The sequence below is a fragment of the Xiphophorus maculatus genome, chromosome 2 (assembly GCF_002775205.1).
Source record: "Xiphophorus maculatus strain JP 163 A chromosome 2, X_maculatus-5.0-male, whole genome shotgun sequence".
In the NCBI taxonomy this organism is placed as follows: domain Eukaryota; kingdom Metazoa; phylum Chordata; class Actinopteri; order Cyprinodontiformes; family Poeciliidae; genus Xiphophorus; species Xiphophorus maculatus.
In genome coordinates, this window is record NC_036444.1 from 15429050 (window position 1) to 15453664 (window position 24615).

Sequence of the window (24615 nt, forward strand, 5' to 3'; positions counted from 1 at the left end):
TACTTGTTTATGCTTGAGGCATTACTCTTTGCAATTGTCTTTCCATAAAATCCCAGATCAATATCTGATCTTTATCAAATATTCTGCCTGAGCCTAGTAGATTGGCAGCTACATTAAGATACAGAGAAAGATAGGACAAACAACCAACTTTTTTTTTTCTTATTTATTCCCATTTTTCTAGATGAAATCCCAGAATGTATTTGTGCTGATGATTTAGTTGGAAATGTATATGGACAAGGGCAAGTTTCATGTTATTTATCCGCAGTGTTGCTCAGGAATAGCTATGAATGGACTGTTCAGACTCTTCAACATTTTAATCGGATTCTTGACAGGCAAAGCTGAGAATGTTACAGAATTCATTACAGCTTTGTAACATGACGGGTCCTGTCTCCTGTCATACTGCCATTTCAGAACCATGCACTCACTCACAAACAACAACATGCTTCACACTGGTGCACTGGTTATTAAAAATGTACAACGAATGTCAACAGGCTCTCAGCGGAGAGTGAACCTGCGTGTGCCAGTCCTCGAGGGGCCTTGGCATTTCACAACTACCTCGATTGCTGTCTGCTATGACAAGGACATGTCATCCTTAAAAGCACAAAAGCTATATCTCCCCCTTTGTCTCCCCAGCCCACATTCTGCGTAGATAGTCTGATATATTGTTGTCAAATTTTTGAGTGGCAGGGATTTCAGCTTTTTTGCATTTTTTTTTTTTCTGAAATTTTAATATCTGTACCCTCACTCATAGTGTGAAGCATGGAGTTTATTCTTTGGTAAGGTGGGGAATTCTGGGTAAGCACCTTCCTTCTCTGACTTGTTATCTCATATCAAAGAGTGATTTATTTTTTTTCTTCAGTTTTTTCCCCTTCTTTTTCACCTTATTTATCACACTTTTTTGCATCCTAGTATATTCATCCTTTTCCCTGCTTTTCTGAAAAAGCCCTTGTCTTTCTCTACTTCAACACATGCGCACACCCAGGAAGGCTTTCTTTTGTGTTGCTCCTGTACACATTCTTGTACCTCACGCTTAATCTGAGGCTGAATCTTTCTCTCTGCGCCGCCACTCGCCCGCAGGCAAAGCCATTCCAGGTTCCTCTGCCTTTTTTGCCAATCAGATTGTTGCACTACCTCAGAGCCATTCTTCAAATTCGGCCTCTAATTGGGTTTCTTCAGCGATTAACTCAATAACAGCCAGCATATTAGAGCTTAATGTCTCTTAATGAGTCCATTTGTTGGCCTGTAGCTAATTAGGTCCGTGCTGTTTATAGATGTCCTAAGCTATTTGATGGGCATTAGTGAAACACAATGTCAATCAGGAATGCATTCAACCACATTTCTGCTTTTAGTCCTTTTGTACAGACTCACCAGACCCCACAAAGAAAATCCCAAAAGATTATACTTTTCTGGTTACTGGATCAGGCTGTGTAATTTGGGAGACAGCTCAGCATTAACATTAATGATAACTCCAGGGGAGCAGAATAAAATCCATTTAACGCTGACTGACAAATCTTCTTCCTCCTCAACAAGCATTCAGTTAGACTAGTAGATGATTGTATCCGGGATTTGTGTTAAGGAGACTTGTGTCTGCCTTTGTTAACTCTGGTAATCACTGAGAAATTAATGTCTGCCAATTGTAGACTGTAGACAGGAGTGGTTACTCTGTGTGCTTGCACTCCCTCATCTCCCATCAGCACTCACTGTAACATAATAAGAACACAATAATACATGAGACCCTGCAGGCAGCAATGGGGGGAGTGGAGGACAATGGGGCCTTTGCAGAAGCTATCAAACTGGGATCTTTGACAAAGTTTTGACAGATTAGGCTGACGTGCCAAGACCCTTCCTTCAGAGTGTGAGCCTGCACAAGACTTTGGCTTGATAGCGTAGTCTGTGAATGGATATAAAGTGAGCTAAAGGAGTTAGGTATTGGGACTCATCCCAATCACATGCCTCCAGGTTAGCATGCTGTCAAAAAGAGCAGGGTTTGTTTGAAGCAAGGTTGTGTGTCTGCACACAGCTGCAGTTGTATGATAAAGAGGAGAGGGGCCTGATAGGTGAATCCTCTCGTTATTCTGTTCCTCCTCCTGACTTTCTACGATAGGGTTCAACCTAAATTACATTTAAACATAAATATAAAGCTTTGAAATACTTCCTTCCCTACCTTCTATCTTATATACACAGTGCCTTGTTAAAGTGCTCATAGTTATAGAAGATTTCCACATTTTGTCATTCTACACCCCAAACTTTATTTTACTGTTCTGGGATTTTAAGTGGGGTGATGGTGGCTGTCTCCAATGGGGACAGGGTATTCTTCATATCTGTGTACACTCTTCTCCTCAACTCTGAGCTACCTCCTCAAAATTCCAAAACAACAAAAAAGGTTATCTCCACATCATGTGTTATTCCTTAAACCCTGTTCCACAATGGAGGTATTATATTCAGGGTTGAGTCTTGCACCTTGCTCAGCATGTTTTCTGTGTACTCTACATGATTTGTAGTCAAATGCAAAAAGGACGTCTTGTGCGTTATTTTATTTAATTTTTTTATAAATGACTTTCTTCCTGCCACTCTTCCATGAAGATCAAATTTGAGGAGTGAATTAAGGAATTTATTACCATGGGCCTGTTGCCTGCTTCTCTGATTTATACACACTTTCCCAAGCCTGTCAGTTTACATAGAAAGCCATGTCTTTGGAAGTTTTGCAGTTATGCCATACTCTTTGGTGCAAATATGTAACCATGGTTTCAATCTACCTCTGACCTGTCAGTCATGTTTCTCTGTATTAGTTATATTAAATAATGGTGTCTAACAAACCTTGCATTGGATTGTATTTAGACATACCTGAGTAAAGCATATACAACAGTTTTCATGGTTTTACTTGCAAAAAAAATGTACAAAACATTCAATTTTAAAAAAAGATGTAGTATAGTTAATTTTTCTCTTCTGCTTCACATTATGATTTTATACCTAGCATTTGTCTATCATATAAAATCCAAGTAAAATATATGAATGTTTATGGTTGAAACAAGAAAAATGTGAAGGTTCTATGGTTATAAAGACTTTTAAAACTCATATGCATTTCTTACACATGCGCTGCTGATTGTACTGTAAATATAAATACATATATTTTTTACAGCCTTAAGAGAACATATAATGCACTGCATGGGTTCTTTATAACTGTGTGTAGAAGAACGACAATCAAGTTCAGGTCAGTTTAGAATTTTATCCTCCCTGATACAATTACTGTAAAGCAGAAGTTAGAAAACATAAATCCACAAGATAAAACATAACATGTGATTTGTGAAATGACAATTTTACCTGTAAGATTATTACTTAAATTAGACACAAGTATTATATTCCTCTTAAAAGAAGAGAACTTTGGATTAAGTATCTTGTCCACATGACACATGGCAGGGAAGGAAGCTGATATTGAAAAACATAATTGATGGCTCTGACATAAAGGTTTCAGAGTTATTGACAGTCAGGGTATCAGTGCTGACCCCCATCCACCTCCAAAAGAACTCATGTATCAAAACTGGATCATAGAGGAAGGGAAAAAAACTTATTTCACACAGATAGCTGGATGCATACTATTTGTCTGGAAAACACATGGTACCAGGAACAAGCCAAGGCAGCAGAGGCAGTATGTTGGACGATGTTTTGCTCAGATAGGTCCTCCCATCCATTTTTCTGTTTTTCGTTTTTTTTCCATTTTTTTTTCATGGTGTTACACATCCTACCTATCAAAGCATTGTTGCAGAGCATATAATGTAGCTACAGCTTTTCATGAAATGATCAAAAATGCCTAAAAATATTTTGATGTGCAGAACAAGTTTGAGACGATGAGTTCTCTAGAACTCAACCCAATCGAGCATCTTAGAGTGGTACTTCACAAAGTGCTAACATTTTAGTGCATTAACAAGTCGGGGCTGTTTTACCATGTAGGGAGACCAACACAATATTAGACGAGTGGCCATAATGATGGGTTTAAATGCTTTAATGGAAGCCAGATTTCAGAAAAGTGAAAGATTGTGAGCGTTTTATGTTTCCCCCATAAGCTGTCTGCAGAATAAAGTTTATTAATGAGTTTATTCATTCATTCATTCATTTTGTGGGGGTCAGCAGTCCTCAGACCTCAGTTTGAGAGCCGCTGACCCGGACAAGCCGACCTATGGTCTCCAGTACTTTGCCTCCGGCTCCGCCTCCCTCTCAGCACCGACCGACGGCAGAGCCAGCCTGCCCGCCACCCCGAAGCCCCTTCAGCTCCGACTTGTGAGCTTCTCTCCTCCCAGTCTCCACAATCCGGGCTCGGTGCCACTCTGCTAACGCGATCCGACTCCTACCGAACGAAACGCGCTCATCGTTCCGTCGGAAGCTACAAAAGTCCAACGTTAGAGGAGTTTCAGCATCGGAGAAGTTTGTTAGTTTTATTTTATTTTTTTCTTTTTTGCCCCCGGATTCTGGCCCCGTCGCGGGGCAGGACAACAAAACCAGGCCAACAACGGGTGAGAAAAGGGCGACCATACGATGTGGATCTGGTACCTTCTGCTTGGTTCGGGGTCAGGCTCGAGAACTGCCGGTAAGTTTTGTTTAAGCGCTCAGGGGAACTGAGGTTGTTATCACGACGCAGACACGCATCAGTGCGAGTGGGAAGAGGACGAATCTGCTTCAGGGATCTGCTGCTTTTGTCTTCAGAGAAGTTGGCATGAACTTAAAAAATAGCGTTTCTTTAAACTGAAACCCATAAAAATTATAGTAAAACAAGAGAAATGGAGTCTTATTATGCCTGGCAACATGTTGAGAGTTTGCACAGCTTGTCCGTGTCATAGTTATATTAATGATTGTGTTGGTCTCCAATTTCCCTTTGCTCTGTTTACAAACATTAGCTTGTTGTTGACAAGACTACATATAGGCTATAGGTCTTGTAGCCAGTACAAATTCATGGCAATGTCACCATAACCACAGACATTTTAAAATGAAGTAATTTGATGTCTTTAATTTAGCTTTGAATTCTATAGTTTAAAGTTCGAAGCTTTGTAAAGTTAGAATTTCAAGTGCAAAAAGCTAATTGTAATTCTAAGCCATATTTTGTGTTTATTTTTTATGTTTTGTGTTTAGATGTTCAGTTTTTTTGTGGTGTAAAGCCACAATAAATTTACCACAAAACCAATGCTAACCTAAAACTAAAAAGTAACAATTATCAAATTGTTGCTCTCAAGACATTATTACTTTTGGAAGTGCAACTGCTTCTAAACCACACAATATTTCAACGGAAAATGTTAAAACTTAAACACAGCATTTATTGATTCACATTGAACCAGTTGCATAGAAATAGTTCAAACAGCAAGAGTAACAAGAGTTTCTGAGATTTTACAGAATATCATCATTTTGAGTTCATCATTTTTCTCACAGAACAAATTCTTATTCAATAAGAGAAAGGAAACAAATGCCAATACTTCCGCAATACTAAAGAACCTCTTTTAAAGAACATGCTGCTATAGCAGAGAAATACATTGTTACTAGTTTTCATTGATAATAGTGGTTAGCCTGATGACTGAAGTTCTTCATGCAGCAATTAGCAAAAATAGCTGGTTTTCATCCTTAGACCTGGAAGTTGGCATGAAGCCATTTCTACATCCAAATTCTGAGATCAGATGTAAATGAAACACAGCATAAAAAGGCACAAACGCTTGTTACAGATTCACTGTTGTCCAGATACATTTGTACTTGAAGTTCTAGAAACATTCTCTATGCACGTCGCTTTTATGAAGTTTCCGACAAAGTGAAGATCAGTGTGCTTGAACAATTGGTCTTTTTACGTGTCACAATCTATTAGTTCTACTCCACAGTTTGTATTAATACTGCAAACAACTCTGCCAAAATAGTTTCTGGGTGCCACTAAAGACACCCAGAAACATGAAATACTGAGCTGTGGAAAATCCCTGTAAGTTTGGAACTTTCTATGATATTTTATTAAAGAACTCCCGCAATGTGAGAACCACATCACCAGATCATCTGTCTATATGAATGAATGTAAAGAGTTTATACATTTAGGATATGCAGTGCAGGACATATTTTCTCACCCCACTCTAGGAAATAACAGTTTTTAATAAAACTGTTTTTGATGGAACAGTGTAACTGCCTTTTACAATCAGGACAGGACTTTGGTCTTATTCTACAACATTTCACAAAGCCAGAGGAATATTTGGAGTTCTGGTTCATATCTAATTCTTTCCTCTCTTCAACTCACTATAGAGGTTTTGTATTGGATTTAGATCTTGGTCTTGGAAGAAGGTTGATTTTGTATCTGGTGAGCTTTTTGCCATATGCTTTGGATCACTATCCTTCTGAAAGATTCAATATACACCCATTATTGTTTTTAACAGTTAAAATGTACTTGGATTTTTCTAAGTTTGTGATGTCCTGCAGTCTAACAAAGTTCACATGGCTTTGAAGAAGAAACAGTCCCACACATCACAAATTCATTTGCAATTAATTTTATCTTGAAATTATGGTTAATGTGGAAGTTAAAAAGTACAGTTGTTCCATTCAAAATAATTTTGTTGTGTTGTTTAAAAAAACACAAGGAAAGAATTCAAATCTTTATTTTTTTTTTCTTTTGAAAGGACTAAGCCCGCAGCTTGCTTTATTGCAGTGCAAGAGTGGTTGTTGAATGAGAATAATGGACACTCATGATGCTGAATTGTTTCCATGCCTTTCAATAATTACTAAAAAGCTTTGAACTACATTTTTGAAACACTTGGTTGCACCTCAGTTATTGAATGTCAGGCTGAACTTCTCATTTGCATAATGTCACAATCTGTTCTACTTAAAGAAAATCTCAATAAATAAATACATAAATAAAAATCTCCAGAACTTAAAAAAAATGAAATGAGGAAGAACAAAAGGTGTAGAAGTTGAAGTGCACTGTAGGTCACATGTATTTAGAAATTGTCGAACATGAGTGGGACCTGGTTCATGTCATCTCTAGTGACGTTTTCGGTTGCTTTTCAACAAACGTGAAATCTTTCAACTTTGGCTTGGAAATCTTCTAGCAGTTTCCGATGGACCAATGTCTGTGCTCTAAATTAGGGTGGTCAGAAACGACTCATCTCTACTGGTGAAGTGTGCAGTGAAGGAGAGATTCATGCAGGGTAAATTCAGGGTGTTGGGAGGGGGTTGCATTGCATGAAGCCTTGCACCAAAAAAATCTACATACAAAGTCATTTATATTCTTCTCCTGGGCAAATAGGGTGTGGAGACATAAGTGTACTGTTCACTAACCTCAGCATGTACTCTTGCAGTTTTGAACCACTCAATTCCATTTGCCAAATGCAATTAAGATCACATGTGAATAAGTTTGTTCACATGAAAAGTCATTAATAAACATGCCGTGCCGCAATCCTCCAACTTATATTCTTCTTCGTGGTTTGTGCCAGTTGAAACATCTGGTTGTTATTCGTGTGATGTGAGAATAGTGCTATCATTGCTAAATACACCAATTATGATAAAGCCAAAGAAACCCCCTCACGTTTTAGCGAAAAACTACAGTTTTTTTTCTAAATTGGGGTGTTTTCAATAAGCACATTTGTTTTCAAAATGCCAAATTGAGAAATTACATGGTCAATGGAAACTCAGTTAGTGGTTCATGTACATCAACATGAGAAAAAAACTTGTTATAGTCTGGAAAATGGAAATCCAGACTGTATGCTGCTTGAAAAGTGAAACGGTACGTGCTTAAGATCATATTTTGACAGATTGGGAAACCAGCCATTTAATAAAAATGTTAATAATTTAACTTAGTTTAGTATTCATGCACCCATCAAGTGCACATGTCAGATTATTCATAAATAAACAAAAAGACGAAGGGCGTTTTAGCCTCTTGCCAGTGTATCCTGACCCACTGGGTCCTTTGCCAAATGATCTGCATATGAACCTTAACTGACAGTTAAGCTAATAGGTTCTGATGAGGGTCATATTGATGTTACTGCCTTTTGGGTCTGGAGCAGTGTCCTTGTTCAGTTAATAACACACTGACCACTTAATACATTTTTCATTTTCAAATCAAAAATTAAATCACATCAAATCAAAATTTACAATAATAAAAGATGAAAATTACAGTTCCTATGTTAAACTTCGATCATTTGAAACATATTTTTTCTTTAAAATGTCTCCTTCTTGTCCTGTTGGGTTAAATACACTCTTGATTGCTTTATGTGTCAAAACCTGCCCTTGTATTTTTAGTATTGGCACACCAGCATTTTCCATAAGGATTCACTAAAATGAGAATTTCCTTCTTAATGGGATTATGGTAGCATTGTCCTTCAATGCTGCTTGCTTTAGTAAGGTTGAACAGTATTTGTGGTAGTAAATCAATGGTAAGGTAAGGACATAAGCCACATATTGTGTTTGTTTGCATGTGTTGCTCTGTCATTCAGGTCAATTTGGAAGATAGAAATCTGCACAGCTGTTAACAGCCAATAATATTATCTTGTGGTGCTGTTTGTTGTGGCGCTTTTCATTATAGTCATGCACCAATAACACCAGGTCTACGTCGAATAAAGTTTTGCCACCCAGTGTGTTATAGTTGAACATTTAGGTCATAAATCAAAAAAGTGACGACTGTAAATCCTAGGCGGCATTCATTAGGATGTTAAACACCATTGTGACATTTGCACAGATGGCAAACAGAACATTATTTTGGCTGTATTTATTTCTCCATCTTGACAATGACTTTTAAATGTTATAGTTATGTAGCATATGGAGTGTGTGTTTAGTTTACGTCATTACTGTTATGAACGTGTCCTACATTTTAGAAACTTTGCACACATAAGCCAGGTGATTTGAACACTTTCATATTGTTCCCGGCACAGGCTATTTGGGTCATTCAGTGAACTGGATAAAATAATTACATTCTTGCTCTGCTCATTGTTCTTTGTATTTCTGTACAGTGGCTTTGCTGAAACAAGTCACCTGACTCAATCAGTGTTGTGTGTTTGTGCTTATGTTTGCATGTTATTGGAGCAGAAAGGAGAGGTGAAGGCATGTTTTCACAGTGTCCGTTGTGGTTGTACTGGGGGTTTTTCCAGCTATAGTTAAATGGCTCTGAGATAGCCTGAGATTGAGTGTGGTTCTAGTTCCCATAGTCGTTAAACAAAGCCTCATGACTGGAGTCACGTTTCAGAGCCCAGTGACAGAGCAGCTTTGACAGCTATTAATGTCATTCTTACCTCATCATTTCATAGTCTAACAATACCCCTCTATTTGTTTAATAGGTTGCACAAATACAGTGTTGGTGTGCTATTGGACTTTATAGTGTTGGCTGTATAAGATTATATTGTATGTGTTCTGACCAGTCTCTGTGCTTGTCTGATCAATAAATCATGGTGTGAAATATTTTATGAACTCCAGTGTAAATGGATTGAAGTGGACAGCAGAAACAAGGGGGTAAAATAAAGTGGGGGAAAGGTTTTGAGCATAGCTCGTTATTGATTGGTTTTGAACTTTAATATACTATGAGGAAATGGATAGGTTTTCTTGGTTCTTTATTGTTTCGTTATTCTACTGTTTATTGTCTGGTACTGGTCTGTTATGTCTTTTTAGCCTTGATCACACATCCACTGACTTATCTAAATTCATCATATTCATCTTAAAACTTTTTTACTTTTTGTTGACCAAATAATATGCAATATCAATTACATACTTGCATGCACAATTGTTGATTTTTTTTGTTATCATATAAACAAAAAATTATAACAACCCAGGAGCGTACTCCATGCTGGCAAGATGTGGTAACTTTTGTTGCAGTCAAGCATATTCCTTGACTGCAAGGAATATTCCTTGACTGCAGCTTGTACATTAAAAGCTGTAATAGCTTTTAATAGCAATAGCAATGCATAATGCCTACATTGTACATTAAAAGCTATTACAGCTTTTACATTAAAAGCTGTAATAGCTTTTAATGTACAATGTAGGCATTATTTATTGTTCAGTATTGTCAGGTAGAGGTATAGTCATACATTTAACTCATGAGAAACAGTGATACAAAGTATTAGGTTGTTGTGAATAAGACAATGATATTTGGACAACATAATTCGTCAAATTAGATGACCTCTCTTTTGTTTTCACAAGTTAGCAAAAAATTAACAAATCACAAAATTTGTTTTAAAGAATGACTTAGTGTAGAATAAGTCACTTCAGGGTTTAACCTTTAAATTGCACTTCTCATACATGCAGTCTCAGAGTAAGGCAGGTCTTATGCTTAACAAAACTTTGAAAAAAATATCTGTCAGTTATAGAATCATCCAGTTCCAATTTAATTAGTTTCACTATTTGAATGCAGGACGATCAAATGCATTCTATATTCATTTAAAAAAACAATGAAAATACATTTCCTTTATAATTGTAAGCTATGTATTTTAGACCAACTTCATCACCATTTTATTATTATGTTTGTGGAAATGGCAGCAGCTCCTTCAATGCTGTTGTCAGTGAGTCCGGTGAGCAGGTTTTATTTGTCAGCTGCAACAACAAAATAATACAACCTAACTACTACTTCCTTTCTTTCTTCAAAGTAAGAGTCTGAAATATGAACACAACAGGGTGTAAAGCTTGATGCACTTACTTTTGCATCCATAATTTTACCAAAAATATATACTAACACACCAGTTAGATAATGCTGCTTGAGACAAACATCATGTAGATGAGATGTAGTAAAACATTTTAATATCACAAGAACCACTTGTGATATTGTGCCACATGATCTCAAAAAAACCCCTACTTGTTACACAATGTTATTTAGGGGAATTTCAGTGTCCATAAATAATTTTCATCCTTATTTTCTTAATTACTAAAGCTGCAATATACAAATGGGTGCAGCAGGCTTGCAAATGTTGTATTTGAAGACATGACGAAAAGTGTACTTTTTGTGCAAACATAACTTTGTGACATTTCTCATAGTTCACTGGCAAAGTGCAGAGTCCAGTCACCTATGCGTCTGCTCACTGTTGCACCGTGAGCCCTGTCACACCCCTCACACGAGGTTTTTTCTTTTTTTGGGTATAGATAATGTCTCAGAGCTTAATCCATTAAAAGAACAACCTTTCTCCCTAAAGTGATATAAAAGAAAACTAGAGCACAAATCATTAGCAGAATCTACAACAGAAGTACAGTTGCAGTTCTCACTGTTTTATTGTGGTTTTGTTTGAAACCGCAAATACATTAACCTTGATGTTATTTTTTTTTCTTATTTATTTGATCAAAAAAGAAGGCTTGTCAGCTGCCAACTCTTTCAACAAGGCCTGAACATTAAGTCAACTTCACTCTGCTGGATGACCTTCCTAACTTTATATATTCATCTAAGGTGACCCATCGGGGATGAAAGGGATCTGCTGTATGACTCCCATGTTGCTTTGCCTGCTGTCAGAAAGGGAATGGAGGCTGGACTGGTGACAGCTGGCTCCCCTTCTGTCCCCCGTGATTAGCAGTCATTTGCTGTCCTGTTTCTCACAGCCAGCATGTCAGCCAGTGTGGACACTGGCAGGCTATTTTAGTCAGAAATTTCAGCATTCCTCTGTCAAACCAAACAAACACTACCTTAAAGGTCAACAAAAACCCATAGAGGATTAGAGATAACATCAGGGCTACTGATCCTTTGTTTGTTTGTAGACTAGAGGGAAACTATGTGTCGTATACATCTCTGAAATTTTTTCCTGACTTTAACCTTTTCCCCTTATGATTCTGAGATTGCTGTCATTAAAGATGCAAGCTACTACTGAGTTCTGATTTCTTAGTAGGTTTTTTCTAATCTCACTTTTTTCTCCAATGGGCTACAACATATAAACTAGGAAAAATGTGTTACAGTTTTTCTGATACATGTAGTAATTTTGAATCCAGTAGAAAATTTAAGTATTGCAAGATTACTCTGGCTTACATCAGAAATTTAATGGTCACTTTACTGGGTATGCCTAATTAGTGCTGGATTGGATCTCAGTTTGCCTTAAAGGTTGACTCCTTTCTTCATGGAATAGACTGATCAAGACATTTGAAATATTCTTCAGGGGTTTTGGTCCATACTGCCACATATCCATCACACAATTGTTACAAATTTGTCATCTGCACATCTGTGATGCAGATCTTCTATTTCACCACATTCCAAAGAAACTCTGTTGGACTGAGATCTGGTGGTTATGAAGACCAATTAAGACAGAAAACAACAGACATCCATCCCTTCATGGACCATGTCCATAAAGGGATGGACATGGTCATCAACAAAACTTAGGCAGGTTGTATTTGATTCTTATTTGGTACTGAGGGACCAATAGCATGCCAAAAAGTATCTTCTACACCATCGCTCCACCACCAGCCTGGACAGATGCAATGTTGTTTATGCTAAATTCTGAGCCTATATCTGTCTAATATTATAGGATTAAAATAATAACCAAATACATGCTATAGATGCTATGATATTGCAGTAATATGAATAATTGCTGGTTTTATGCTTTATATAAATGAATTTAGATCCAGCCATCCATTTTCTTACACCCTTATCCCATTGGGGTCAGTGCTGGTGCCTTTCTCCAGCTTAAATTAATTTAGATGATTTCCTAAAAAATTTTTGGAATATTTATGTAAATACTGTGAAAAAAATTTTTTTAAATTGATGAATTTAGATGAAAAATGGTCAGAGTTGTCCATTTTTACGTAGTAAATATGTTGTAGCTGATTAAGGACATAATGTCAGATCCCTGGCTGATTAATTGATGCATCTCTAATCATGTACTTAAAATGGAATTATAAAGCCTTTATACCATAACTTAAAAATTTTCCCTATAAAAACAAAAACTAGTGACTTTGTCAGTCTGTGGAATTTCCTCTTAAGCCTCAAAAAGAATCATAGGAAAAAGTCAACACACTGCATTAATATCATGCTTGCTTTTCTGCCTTAGTATATTTTTGCAGTCTTTATTATATCCCTATATTGGAAGATTACATACATCAGCTACAATCCCTGTGGAGGTAATTATGCAGAACTAAATCTTTGTGTGAATAAACCTTTAGCCTCATGCATGGTTGTTTTGTGCTCCTGATATACCTAGAGCACTTTAATCACCATATTGATTGGTCCAATTTCATTCTTTTGCTTAGGTTAGCATAATGAGATGCAATGCAAGTTTCTAAAACTGGTCTGTCAGTGAATGCTACCTGTGTGGATTCATTCATCGAAAGGATTAGAATAATCCGTATCATTACTGCAGAACTCTTTCTGCTGTAATGCACAACCAGTAATTCTGATTGTTCATAGGTCTGGGACAGATTCTAACCCAAACACTAACAATCAAGCACTACTGGCACATGAAACAAGCCCTTTGGTGAAGTGAGCCTCACAATCATAATTGAGGAGCTGCAGAGTGTGAAATTTACAGACTGCACTGAAATTCCCTTTCCCACAAGAACATAGCATATTCGTGTGTCTCAAGGATATTAATCATAGGATTTCTTTTCAGGGTTTAAATGAGATTGTGATGTGGCATCATTCTCTCACAGACGTCTTCATATGGATTTGGTTATCACATCTGTAGGAAAATGTCGGGTTATATGTCAGTAAATTACATTGGATAAAAAAAATTCTATACCCCATATTGGTAACTACTTTTTCTGATTGTATATACCAATCACATATAAAGTAGGAGTCGTCAGTACTACAGTTGTCAAAATATCAAATACATTTTTCAGTATAACTGATAAGTGAATACTTTTTTTCAAGATCTTCTTTACACCAAAATTTGTGTGAACCATCCTTATCTTCTGGATTTCTCACAAGAGCGTGACAGACACAGACACTAGCCCTCCCCCTCAGTTGCAGTGGCTTGCCTGATGGCATATTCCTCATTTCCACAGAGAGGTGTGGCCACATCAACCCCTGTCGTACCGCTCAGGAGGCATAGGAGTAAAGAGAGTAAGATGGTGCCTGAAGTTCAAATACTCATGTAACATGACACGTTTGCAAAAAACCAAGGCTTTTTGAACTGTTCTTTCTTTGAATGTCTATGAGGCATGATGAGAAAATAAAAACTGAAGGCTACCAGTGAGCCCTTATGCAAGCTGTAGTTAGTGGTGGCTAGGAAGCTAATTAGCTTCACAAACCAGACAAAGCATTTGTAAGACCTACAGTCAGGCAATACAATTTGGAACATTATTCCAAATAATAAAGAAACCAGGCATGTCAAGAAACACAATGCTTATGAGACTTCCATCCAAAAGGATTTAGTGCTGTAAGACAATTCACTGCCCAAAGCAGCCATTTCACAAATTTTTGTTCCCTTCTTCAAAAGATTTTTGTTTTTCACGGGTCACATAAAACACAAAAAAGTTGCGAAATCATTTCAATCACAAAAACTTTCTGCGTGCAGACATTTTATACCGGCTGCACCTTTGGGAGTATGTGTGCTTGGTCAGGCGTGATTGAGTGAGTGGAGACGACAGCTAAATCTTGGTTGCTGTGAGATCCTGTCTGTTTGCAAAAAGCACAAGAGACATGTGATCTGCACCTCCTTCTGCACCTGATTGACATTAAGTTGACAGTGCCAATTGAATTATTTTCACCTATCACTGTGACCTCATTCACACAGACACATGTTTAATTTAGCAGCCTTTTAGGTGAAATTTCAATCTATGGGTATAAAAGCTATTATGGACCCCTGCCTCTTTTTCCTGCAGAGTTCATAGATGGACAAATAAGATCAATCTCAGTTCTTCTGACTTAATAATTGACAATTTGTCACAATTAATTTTACTCTCCAAACCTACTTACCTGAAAACCAGTCCATGACATGGAGCTGAATCTGGAGCTTCTCTGTGATAAATGGAGGATAAAAGGGTCAATATGGTAAGAGATTATTTCTCTGTTAGAAAAAGAGGGAAAGAGAACTGGAAGTTAATGCATGGAAAAGGTGTTGCTCCACCTCAGCAGCCACACAAACAAGCCTTAACTCCCTGAGCTAACTCCCTTTTGACTGCATACTCTACTTGATTCTTTCTTTTCTGACAGCCATGATTCCTTTGAACTCACAGGGCACGTATAGTTTGTTTGTGAATGAATAAGGTATGTGGGATGGATGTGTGATATGTGTATAAGTGTGTATCATCTCTTGGGCCAGTACCATGGGAGGCGAAGTGCTCATCTTCACAGGAAATAATCTCCTGATTCTGCGTGCTGTTTGCAGAAGCAGCTCAGCCAGCCAAAATCAAATGCAAACCTCTGTTAATTGTCTTAATGCTGCTTCACTGTTAAGCATGACTTGGCAACAGCCCCCAGGACTAGGCCACAAAGCAAATTGTTTTCAATTCTTCATTGAATACTAAACACGAGGGAGATCCTGCTTTTTGTGAATGAAGAGTAACCAATAAATATCATGCTCTGATTTTTAGAATCAAACAGAGCAGAAAATAAGGTTGGAAGACAAATTTATTGTGAATGGGAAATTGGACAGAAGGTCAGGCCTAGTTATCTGGTCTGTTATCCATTAGCAGAATCTAATCTGAAAGAATTTATGCCATGATTCCTGGCTCAGTCTGATTTAGCATAGCTTCATTTTATAGAAAACTGCCAACCAAGTTCTGAATTTACAGTTAAGATCAAAATGATTCATTCCCCTGAGAGATTAAGATTTACAGTTGTTTTCATTCAAAACAGAGGTTTATTTTTTATTTTGATGTCGGCCTTCTCCCAAAACATAATAGACCAATCTACAAAGGTCAAACTCTTTGAAAGCACTCTGAAAATATGGTTTAGAACCCTCCTTACCATCATACTAATGTTTAGCTCACTCCATAGATCATCTATTTGATTCAAGTTGAGACTAGCTGTATCCATACAACATAATATGCAAGCATATTTTAGGCCTAATGAAATCTGTTTTAGTGAATGTTAAAATTTTGTTTTATTTTTCTAAATTCAATGTTTTACAAGTGAAGACAATGTTGTATATTCCTAGCTCATTACAAAGAGAGTTCAGGAACATGGAAGAGCTTAACCACATTTGTGTTTGCTAATTATGTTATTGTGAAGTATTAAACTGGTTGGTGTTTTTATAAATGTGTGTCTTGTATCCATGAAAATATCTACAAGTTATGCTATTTTGCAAAAAATATATGTTTTTTGTGAAAGAAAATGATTTTCCTTTGACTAACAATGCTCCTCAACTGATGAAACAAAGCACTGGGGATAAATTTTGAGTGGATCTGCTGACACTTTCAGTAGCAGCCTGATATGAAACTGTTTCTTACCTTGTAATTTAAAGTAGTCCTAAAACATCAAAGCAAGCACAGCTGGACGTAGATCTTATCTGAACACTTGTCATAACCAGATGAAGGATAATGCATCTCTAATGTGTTGTCTGGTTTTTGCTGGATCTTGCTCTTTGATTTTCTTTATCTGATGTAGACAGTTCAGTAAGCACATTTTAAAGCACACTACCAATTTCCTAACAGTGTGTTTTTATTGCTTTGATGTAATTTTAAAACACTTCAAAAATATCTCTTTAATATCTATTAAAATACATCAAAACCCAGCTCCTTCTAAGAAAAGTAAAGAAACAGAGTGATTTCACACTTTTGAACATAAAATGATCACAATGTATCATCTATAGGCGATTATAAACTGAACAGACATCCTGTTTCACCAGGTGTTTGCTTATTGCTGCTGCCGCTAATCTGATGGAGCTGTGTGGGGGAGGTCTGGGCTGCAGTTCTCAAATGAGTTGGTTAGCAGCTTGGTTGAGGACTGAAAGGCAGAGGTTTGGGTACATAGGTAGAAGTTTGCCAAAGGAGGCGCTAAGGGAATGGCTACCACTGGAGATTTAAGGACTCCTCAAACATGCATGAATGAGTAAAAGCAACACTCCACACATTTGTTTTTGATGAGGTAATGACACTATAATATGATCTAAAGCTAAAAAAAAAAAAAAGATTTATGATTTTGCATAATACCTGACTTTAAAAGTTCTCAGACAGTAGTTTCTCCCTCCATTTGTATAATTTAGGCCTACAAATGCCCTAATAAAACAGCAACTTCAAAAAGGTTGGGACTTTTAAGGAGGTTTGCCAAAACAACCTCCATTTTGGAGACTCTGTGTTACAGGACAATACAATCTTAATAAATATTCTTAAACATTTATTTATAAGCTATTATCATTACCATGACTGTGGTTTATATAAATAATTAAATTGATTTAATAACGGAAATGCTGGTTGATTAGGAAGAGACTAAATGATTGAGCAGCATGCATGAACACTGTTAAATAATGTAGCTGTTAAATAACTCCAGATGTTTTGAGTCAAATGTGGAGTCTTTTAAACTCTTTTAAAGCTCCTCCAAAAAAAAATACTATAACTGCTTCAATTTTCTCAGAAATGTAAGAATTACTTCAACCTGTCTGTGAAGCTAGAAAGTTTAAACGAAATCTCACAGAGAAACCAATAAAGGTGGTGAATGTAATGATTAACCTTCATGTGATTCTCATCCACAGCATGGCAGCCATAAGTCAGGAGCTCATCTATCCTGAAAAAACCCACATGGTAGATTGTGATGGATTCTTCCCTGACTGACCTTGCAGTCACAGATTCCTTTCTGAATTTCTACACATAACGACAAATGAATGGTGGTGCTGTTTGCACCACAACTTGGTCAGCACTTCATACCAATCATCCTGACACCAACAGTAAAATGTAGTTAAAGTTTATCATGCCTACATTGATTAAAAAGGTGCAGAGTGAACCTTTGGCTAGTTTATATCTCATTTTAAAATGAACTAATTTGTAGGTTTAATTAATTCTATGCACTGATTATAGACAGAACGATTAATTACAAAAATGGATTTTGTCTGTCAAGTTACAAGTCAAGTCAATGCTTTCTTCATTTACAAAGCACTCAGAACAGTGCCACTTAATGTGCCCAACTTTGTTTCAGGTAAAACAAGCATATTATGCCAAATTCTCTGTAAGCACATTTTTGTACTTCTATTTGGTTCTTTACTACTTCCAGAAACAGTTCAAGTGCTAAAAAAAAATCAAGAAGTAAATGTGTTGGTGTATGGAAAAGGAGCCGTTTCAAAAACTTCCCCATCATTAAGTCACAGTCAGCAGGCACTACCCTCACCTGAGAACTCAGGCAGAGCTCCACTCGATTATTCAAAGATGAGAACATTTGTCAGCTGCTTTTATCGCTGTCTGTACTACACAATGGCGACTGGAATAGCAAAGTGTTTTGTCGTTAGCTGCAATGAACAAGGCCATGCAAATTCTCCTAGTCACAAAAACATAACTGTATGGCTTAATTTTATTTTAACCCTTCTAGGACTACCATTATAAAAGTCCGCATGAGCATCTTTTTACATTTTTGGATGCTGCAGAGTCATTATTAGGAGCACTCCAATGTTCTTTACATCTATAAAATCCTTATAAGTCCTCCTTTCCAAGTTTGTATGCCATTTATCAATAATAACTGATTAAAAATAGAAAATTTGCAAAACAATAACAAGAACTCCATCCGTTTATAATTTTTTTGACATATTTTTGTAAATATGAAGAGTTTCCTAACTTTATTTACCAAAGTTCCCAATACAAAAAAGTTGCACACAAGCCTTCTAAACCAAACACAATTTATTTGGAGTTTTTTCAAAGCTTCGTTTCAAAGTTACAGCCAATTTTCTAAAAACAATAAAACGAGGGAAAATAAAAAAAATGCTTTTATCAGTGCAATCAGAAAAAAGAAGTGCAGAAGATACATTGCACATTGTACATCAACAATAAAATACAAACATTTAAATGAAAGTGTGTCAGTCTTTGTGTATTCACATGAGAAAATGTCTGTCCACATGACAGACATTTGCAAGAGCAGAGCCAAATAGCACGTGCAGGAAACGGAAATGACTTTCATGAAATCTCACCTGAAGTCATGTGACATTTCATGAAATCTCGTAGTATTTCATTCTGTCAACGTCAGAACAACACAGGAAGTGATTGGCCAGACCCGAGCTGATCTACAAATAGAGGGATGGATGCCACATCATGTTTGTGGACCCATCCTTTTTACTATAAATCTGTGAACTCGTCTGCGCGCGCACAGCAACTCGGGGGGGATGTTTAGGGTCGGAAAAGGAAGCGCAATTCTTACAGTTTAATATGCAAAAAAAAAATTGCTCTACCTTACGTGGTTCGAATTCTACCGGCATTTGAAAAATATGTATGCATCTCAGATCGCCGGCGATCTGGTAGCCCGAATCGGGTTAATAATGTGGTTTCCATCAAAATTTCTTCATGCCCATTTTGAAGTATCACATTAGAAAAGGTTGATGGAAATGGCAAAATTCAAAATATGTAACCACATAAGCTACTCAGGTTGCTGCAGGGAATTGATAGGTGCTCATTACTAGTATGGGCTGACCCCTGTTCAGCCATCTGGCCACTAAGTTGCGAAAGCAAATCAATGTTGAGCAAAGGCCATGAGACACAGTGGCTGAAGTGGAAGAATGTTAGTCGTTTTGGTATTTTGATTTCAGAGCACTGCTGCTCTAGACGTGAGTCTGCATGTAATTTCAGCAGTAGGAGGTCTGACATGTTGAAGAGTGAAAAGTAAATGGTTGCCCGTCATGCGAGTCCTTAGAAGCTTTTTGGAACAGTTGTGGAAACCCATTTTGCTCATTACCATGACAACATAGAGGTCTGGGTCTTTCTGTATCCGAGTTAAACTTCCAATTGTTAGAGGGGGAGTGAAGAGCTTGGTAAAAGGCATAAGCAGCAACTAGGAAAAACTGTCTGGATTGCAATCATCACGAGAAACATTTCGAACATTAGATTGTATATTTACATCTGCGTACCAATTTATTTGATAGTATAATGTAAATTGGATTTTTATTAGCTACTAGTGACAGGAATCAACGGAACAATAATATGTGACAAAATACTATCAAGAGAATCTGAATGTTAGCTTGCAGTAAACAGTGGTGAGTTTAAAAAAACAACCAACAACAAAATAGACAAAATATTTGAATTTTACTGAATATTTAATCTGATAACAGTTAATTAAAGTGCCCTAGAACAGCTGTGACCCTTTGACTTCAGTAAATGCATTCTTACAAGAAGGGCTTCAAGATATTAGGAAATTGGATAGTGAAATTATTGCTTCCAACATTATCTATGACTTTTAGAATCTTGGACACTGTAATCTGTGTCAGGTTTTAACATATACGGAAAAGAGACTCCATCTAACAGCTAACTCATATATATATATATATATATATATATATATATATATATATATATATATATATATATATATATATATATATATATATATATATATATATATATATATATATATATATTGTGCAGTCCTCAGTTAGAAGCCAATGTGTTGTCTTAAAACTACATGTCTTTTCTCATTCTCTACTTATATAATTTGATGCTGCACCAGGATGTAAATTCAATGTTCTTATTCAATGTTCTAATAAAACTATAGATAAAAAAGAAGAAAAAAAATCCACACTCTCTCAACAAGAGCCAAATTTGGCTCACACCAGGACTAATTTTTCAATTTATTTTATCTTAATTTTTTTCAAATTAAAAATGTATACTTGTTTAATTAATTTTGGATTTAATCTTAAGTTACTGTAGAGTAGTCTGGAACATAAGATACAGATATTGACTGTGAGATTTAAAATGCCCAGGTCTGCAGTAAACTGTTATTTACACTAAGGTCTACAATAATTTATACTGACCAGATGATGTTGGGGTACAGAAGGTCACAAGTACACTATGATGTTTGTGTACTTAAGCTATCTACAGTATATGGAACAGCCAAGTGGTGTGAACACAACAAAATAAGTCTTACATAGTTATTTTATTATTTAGTTATACATCTTTGCTGATGGATCACAAACAAAATATTGTTATTAGTTGGCAGTGCATGTTTTGTTTAAGTGTACCGCTTAGTTATGTGTTCTATTTATTTAAAGGTTTAAATTTAACATTTGGATAGGTACAGGAAGGTTCTGTGAAGTTGTCAATCCATGGGTGAGGTTTGCCTTGGGTCTAAAACTTTGTTATATTATAAGAATTTTTAAAAATTGTTTGACAAGTTTATGATTGTTCATTTTAAATATTTTACACACACAGAGTACTATACAAGCTCCTTTAGCAAACATGTTGCTATGGTGTTTGAAAGTGTAAAATGCAAAGATATAGTTTTTAACATTCTATTGTAATGACAGCTACCCTAGTCTTGGATCACAAGAATTAAGAAATCCCTCAGATTTTCCAACTACTAGAAAATGGAAAAGTTGCCATAGCAATGACATTTTACAAAACCGTTTCTAATGGAGCATAACATGAACGTGAACACTTATTGTTTTCCCTGTTGGTGCTTAGTAGCTCTACATCACAGTGAAATACTTCTTATTTACTTAGCAAATAGATCATACTAAAATTTCTTCAGAAGGCAAACCTCGGGCTGTCATAGGAACTTGTACCACAGTTTGAGGATAATAGATCTGGACAAAAATGTGGCAGGAATGAGGAAGCATTTATAAACTATCCTTTTAGAATGTTTTGAGAATAACTTTTTTTTTATGGTAGCAGAAATCTGCTCTGTTTAAATGTGTTTGTATAGATCCACATTGAGACAACTTTGAGTGTAGTTAATCCCACAAAAGCCAAATTGTAAATAAACCAATCCCTTATTAAAAGCACAGTCATGTTGATTAATGGACATCAGAATATGTTAACAACTTGAGTTGTTCATTTTAAGTTACCGGAGACATATTTCTCTCTAGATTTCCTGACCTTCTTTCACCATAACTCATGTCTTTTCCTGTCATGGCTCTTCGTCTAAGTTGACCTTTTACAGAAAGCATCTGCAAAAATCCTATTGGAATGAACTTTAGTCATGTAATCATTTCCCACTGTCAGAATTCAATACCGTTTTAATCCCCTGCCCTCCGTTTAACTTTTTAACATTTTAGCTCATTACCACTGGAAAGGTGATGTCTTTAAGAGACACAACAAGAGGAGACGATTATAACAAGGAGATACAGAGTACATGAAATGGCCACTGGTACTTGTTTGCCCTTATCTGCATTCTGTTGAGATACACATTTTCATTGTAATGCCCTCATCATTTCCCCTTTACCCTCTTCTCCTTAATAAGGAGGCTCTATATTTCACGTCCCTTTATTTCTTTTCTCTCTCACCTTGCGGTCTCTCTTTCAGTTCCTCTATCAATCTCTTTGCCCTCGCGCATTTGACAGATACAGTTAATTCCCGCTGCTTTTCAACCCCTGCAGTGACTCTACGGCCTGGCTGCACAATTAGGAGCTCATTACTTGCTAATACACAGAGCGGAAGGGAGACAAAGGCAGTCTGTGCCGTTTTTGTGTTGTGTGCAGCTCACTTCTATCATTTTATCTCACTCCATCCCCAGGCACATTTTAAGAAAAAGGGTGTAATTTGTCTTTCCTCCTCCTCCTCACTCTTCTCGTCATTGTCTACAGTACGTTTTCAGCGTGGTACATAATAAACCTGTGTGTGCTGGGAACAATTAACGGTTTAATTTCAGACATCTTAGGATGGTTTTCTTCTCAAAAATATTATTATGTAATAAACTTTCACCTCCTGTGATGATTACATTTTTGATTGTGATTCAGTTTTGTATTTTTTTACACTCTGAAGAATTTGTGATTCATTTAGTTTTCTGACTGCAAGAAGTACATTGTGAGACGGTATTTAGGGAGTCTCTATAGATGTACCATGAGGTCAGCCCTTGCAGATTACCACAGTGGTGCTGTCTGCATCATCTCTCCCAATCTGGCTGGCTGTGCTGAAATGCCAATTTAGTCTGTGAAGGCTCTCGCAGCATGGTGATGGATGAAGGTTATGTCCTGTTTACCAGTGTGTTCTGCCACAGTTGACTGCATGATGAAAGAGACGCAGGGGAGTGTTGACATTTTGTTTTATGAATGGAATAGATGTGTGAGAGCGGAAACATTTCCTCCAAGACTGATGAACAAAAAGCAACTCTACCTATAGTTCAGGTTCTAGATTATTTTTTAGAATTGTTTGGGTTTGGATTTGCTTTAAGCCGTGATTGTATTGTTTTTGAAAAATATCTACCATTTTATCCAAGTCATAGCAATTAGGATATGTAATGTAACAATTAGGAGTTTATATTTTACCTAATAGGATTAGTCAAATCTTCTACACAGACTAATAGAGTCTAAATAGCAAAATGATAAAGCATTGGTGTCAGAGCTCTTTTATATTACAGATTGTGGCTATGTTGTGCTGGTTTACCCTTAACAAGAATTAGTTTTAAGCTTGATTCACACAGGAATTATTCACATTCAAGATTCAGAACTACAGGAACATCTAAAAAAAATTATGTCACTCATTTCAGAATGTGAAACTAGGATATTATGTGGTTTCATTACACATAGAGTGAAGTATTTCAAGCTTTTATTTCTTATAAATTTTATGATTATGGCTTATAGATAATGAAAAAAAAAAATCAGTGTAGAGTATATCATGAGATCAATAAGTATATCTTAAACATAACTATCTGACTTCAGAAATGTTGGTACATTTCTATGCACAACTTAAAGTGGACCTCAAGCACACCAGGATTCTGTACCTCTCTGCTCTTGATTTGCAAACTCTACTTCCATCTTAAAATGAGCATTGGACCAGTGGGAAACCGTACCCAGGGAAAGTCTCTGGTTCAGTAGTGGCCTACATGAATAGTATTAAATTTGTATCTAAATTTGTATCTCTAATTGCTCATGTGCTGACTCCAGGCTTATTCCACTTCTTGTGAAGCCACTTTTTACTTTACAGTCCTCTCGATGCTGTGGTTGTCCATCTTGCTGATGCACTTTTTCCTATCACTTTTTTTCCTTCCACTCAACTATCAATAAATATGTTTGCATTATATGTGCTTGTAGTATATAGTTATATTCAACACAATCTGCGAAAAGCTTTAGATTTTACCTTAAAATTCCCAAATGTGCTTAAATTGTATTTTCTTTTGGAAAAATTTGTAACAGTGATACGATTTTTGGCTTTCAGCAACCATTTTGAAGTCCTTTCTCGAATTTGATTCTGTGGCATGACCGTAAACAAGTCCTTCATAATCGAACACCCTTAAATGTGTAAAAAATAATCTTTTCAATTATGGATGGGGGAAAAATTATTCTGCAGTCATTGTAAATGTTTGATAGGAGTTGTTGGGATCAATGTTGGCTCAATCAGATATCAAGTTGAATTTTTGCATAATATGTTGGTGATTTTTGAAATCTTTTAGCCTACTTAAGGTTGTCAAAAGAAAAAGAGAAGAAAAAAAACAGGCTAAAATGTCACACACAAACACTGCTTCTCAAAGCTACCATTTGTGATGCAGCTACAGGAGTGAAACTCAGATTCTATTGATTCAAAGTCAGGCAGCATTTTCTGTTGTTATGCTGAGGCTCTTTGAGTGGTCAGCAGAGTTTTGACCAACTTTCTAGAAGAATTTGGTCCAAAATAAGGCTGCAGAGCATATTAAAAGCCATTTCCATGTGGATG

The 24615-nt window shown here is 36.5% G+C and overlaps 1 protein-coding gene across 3 annotated transcripts in view; it reads left to right on the forward strand.

Annotated features, from left to right (window-relative positions):
- Positions 1-4232: 4232 nt before the first annotated feature.
- The window catches only part of ldlrad3 (low density lipoprotein receptor class A domain containing 3), a 98754-nt gene continuing 78371 nt past the window's right edge, over positions 4233-24615 (forward strand). For all 3 annotated transcript variants that reach the window (XM_014469968.2, XM_023342461.1, XM_023342465.1), the window contains exon 1: positions 4233-4582. In XM_014469968.2, coding sequence (XP_014325454.2) covers positions 4531-4582 — 52 coding nt within the window. In that variant the 5' untranslated portion in view covers positions 4233-4530. The remainder of the gene's footprint in view (positions 4583-24615) is intronic.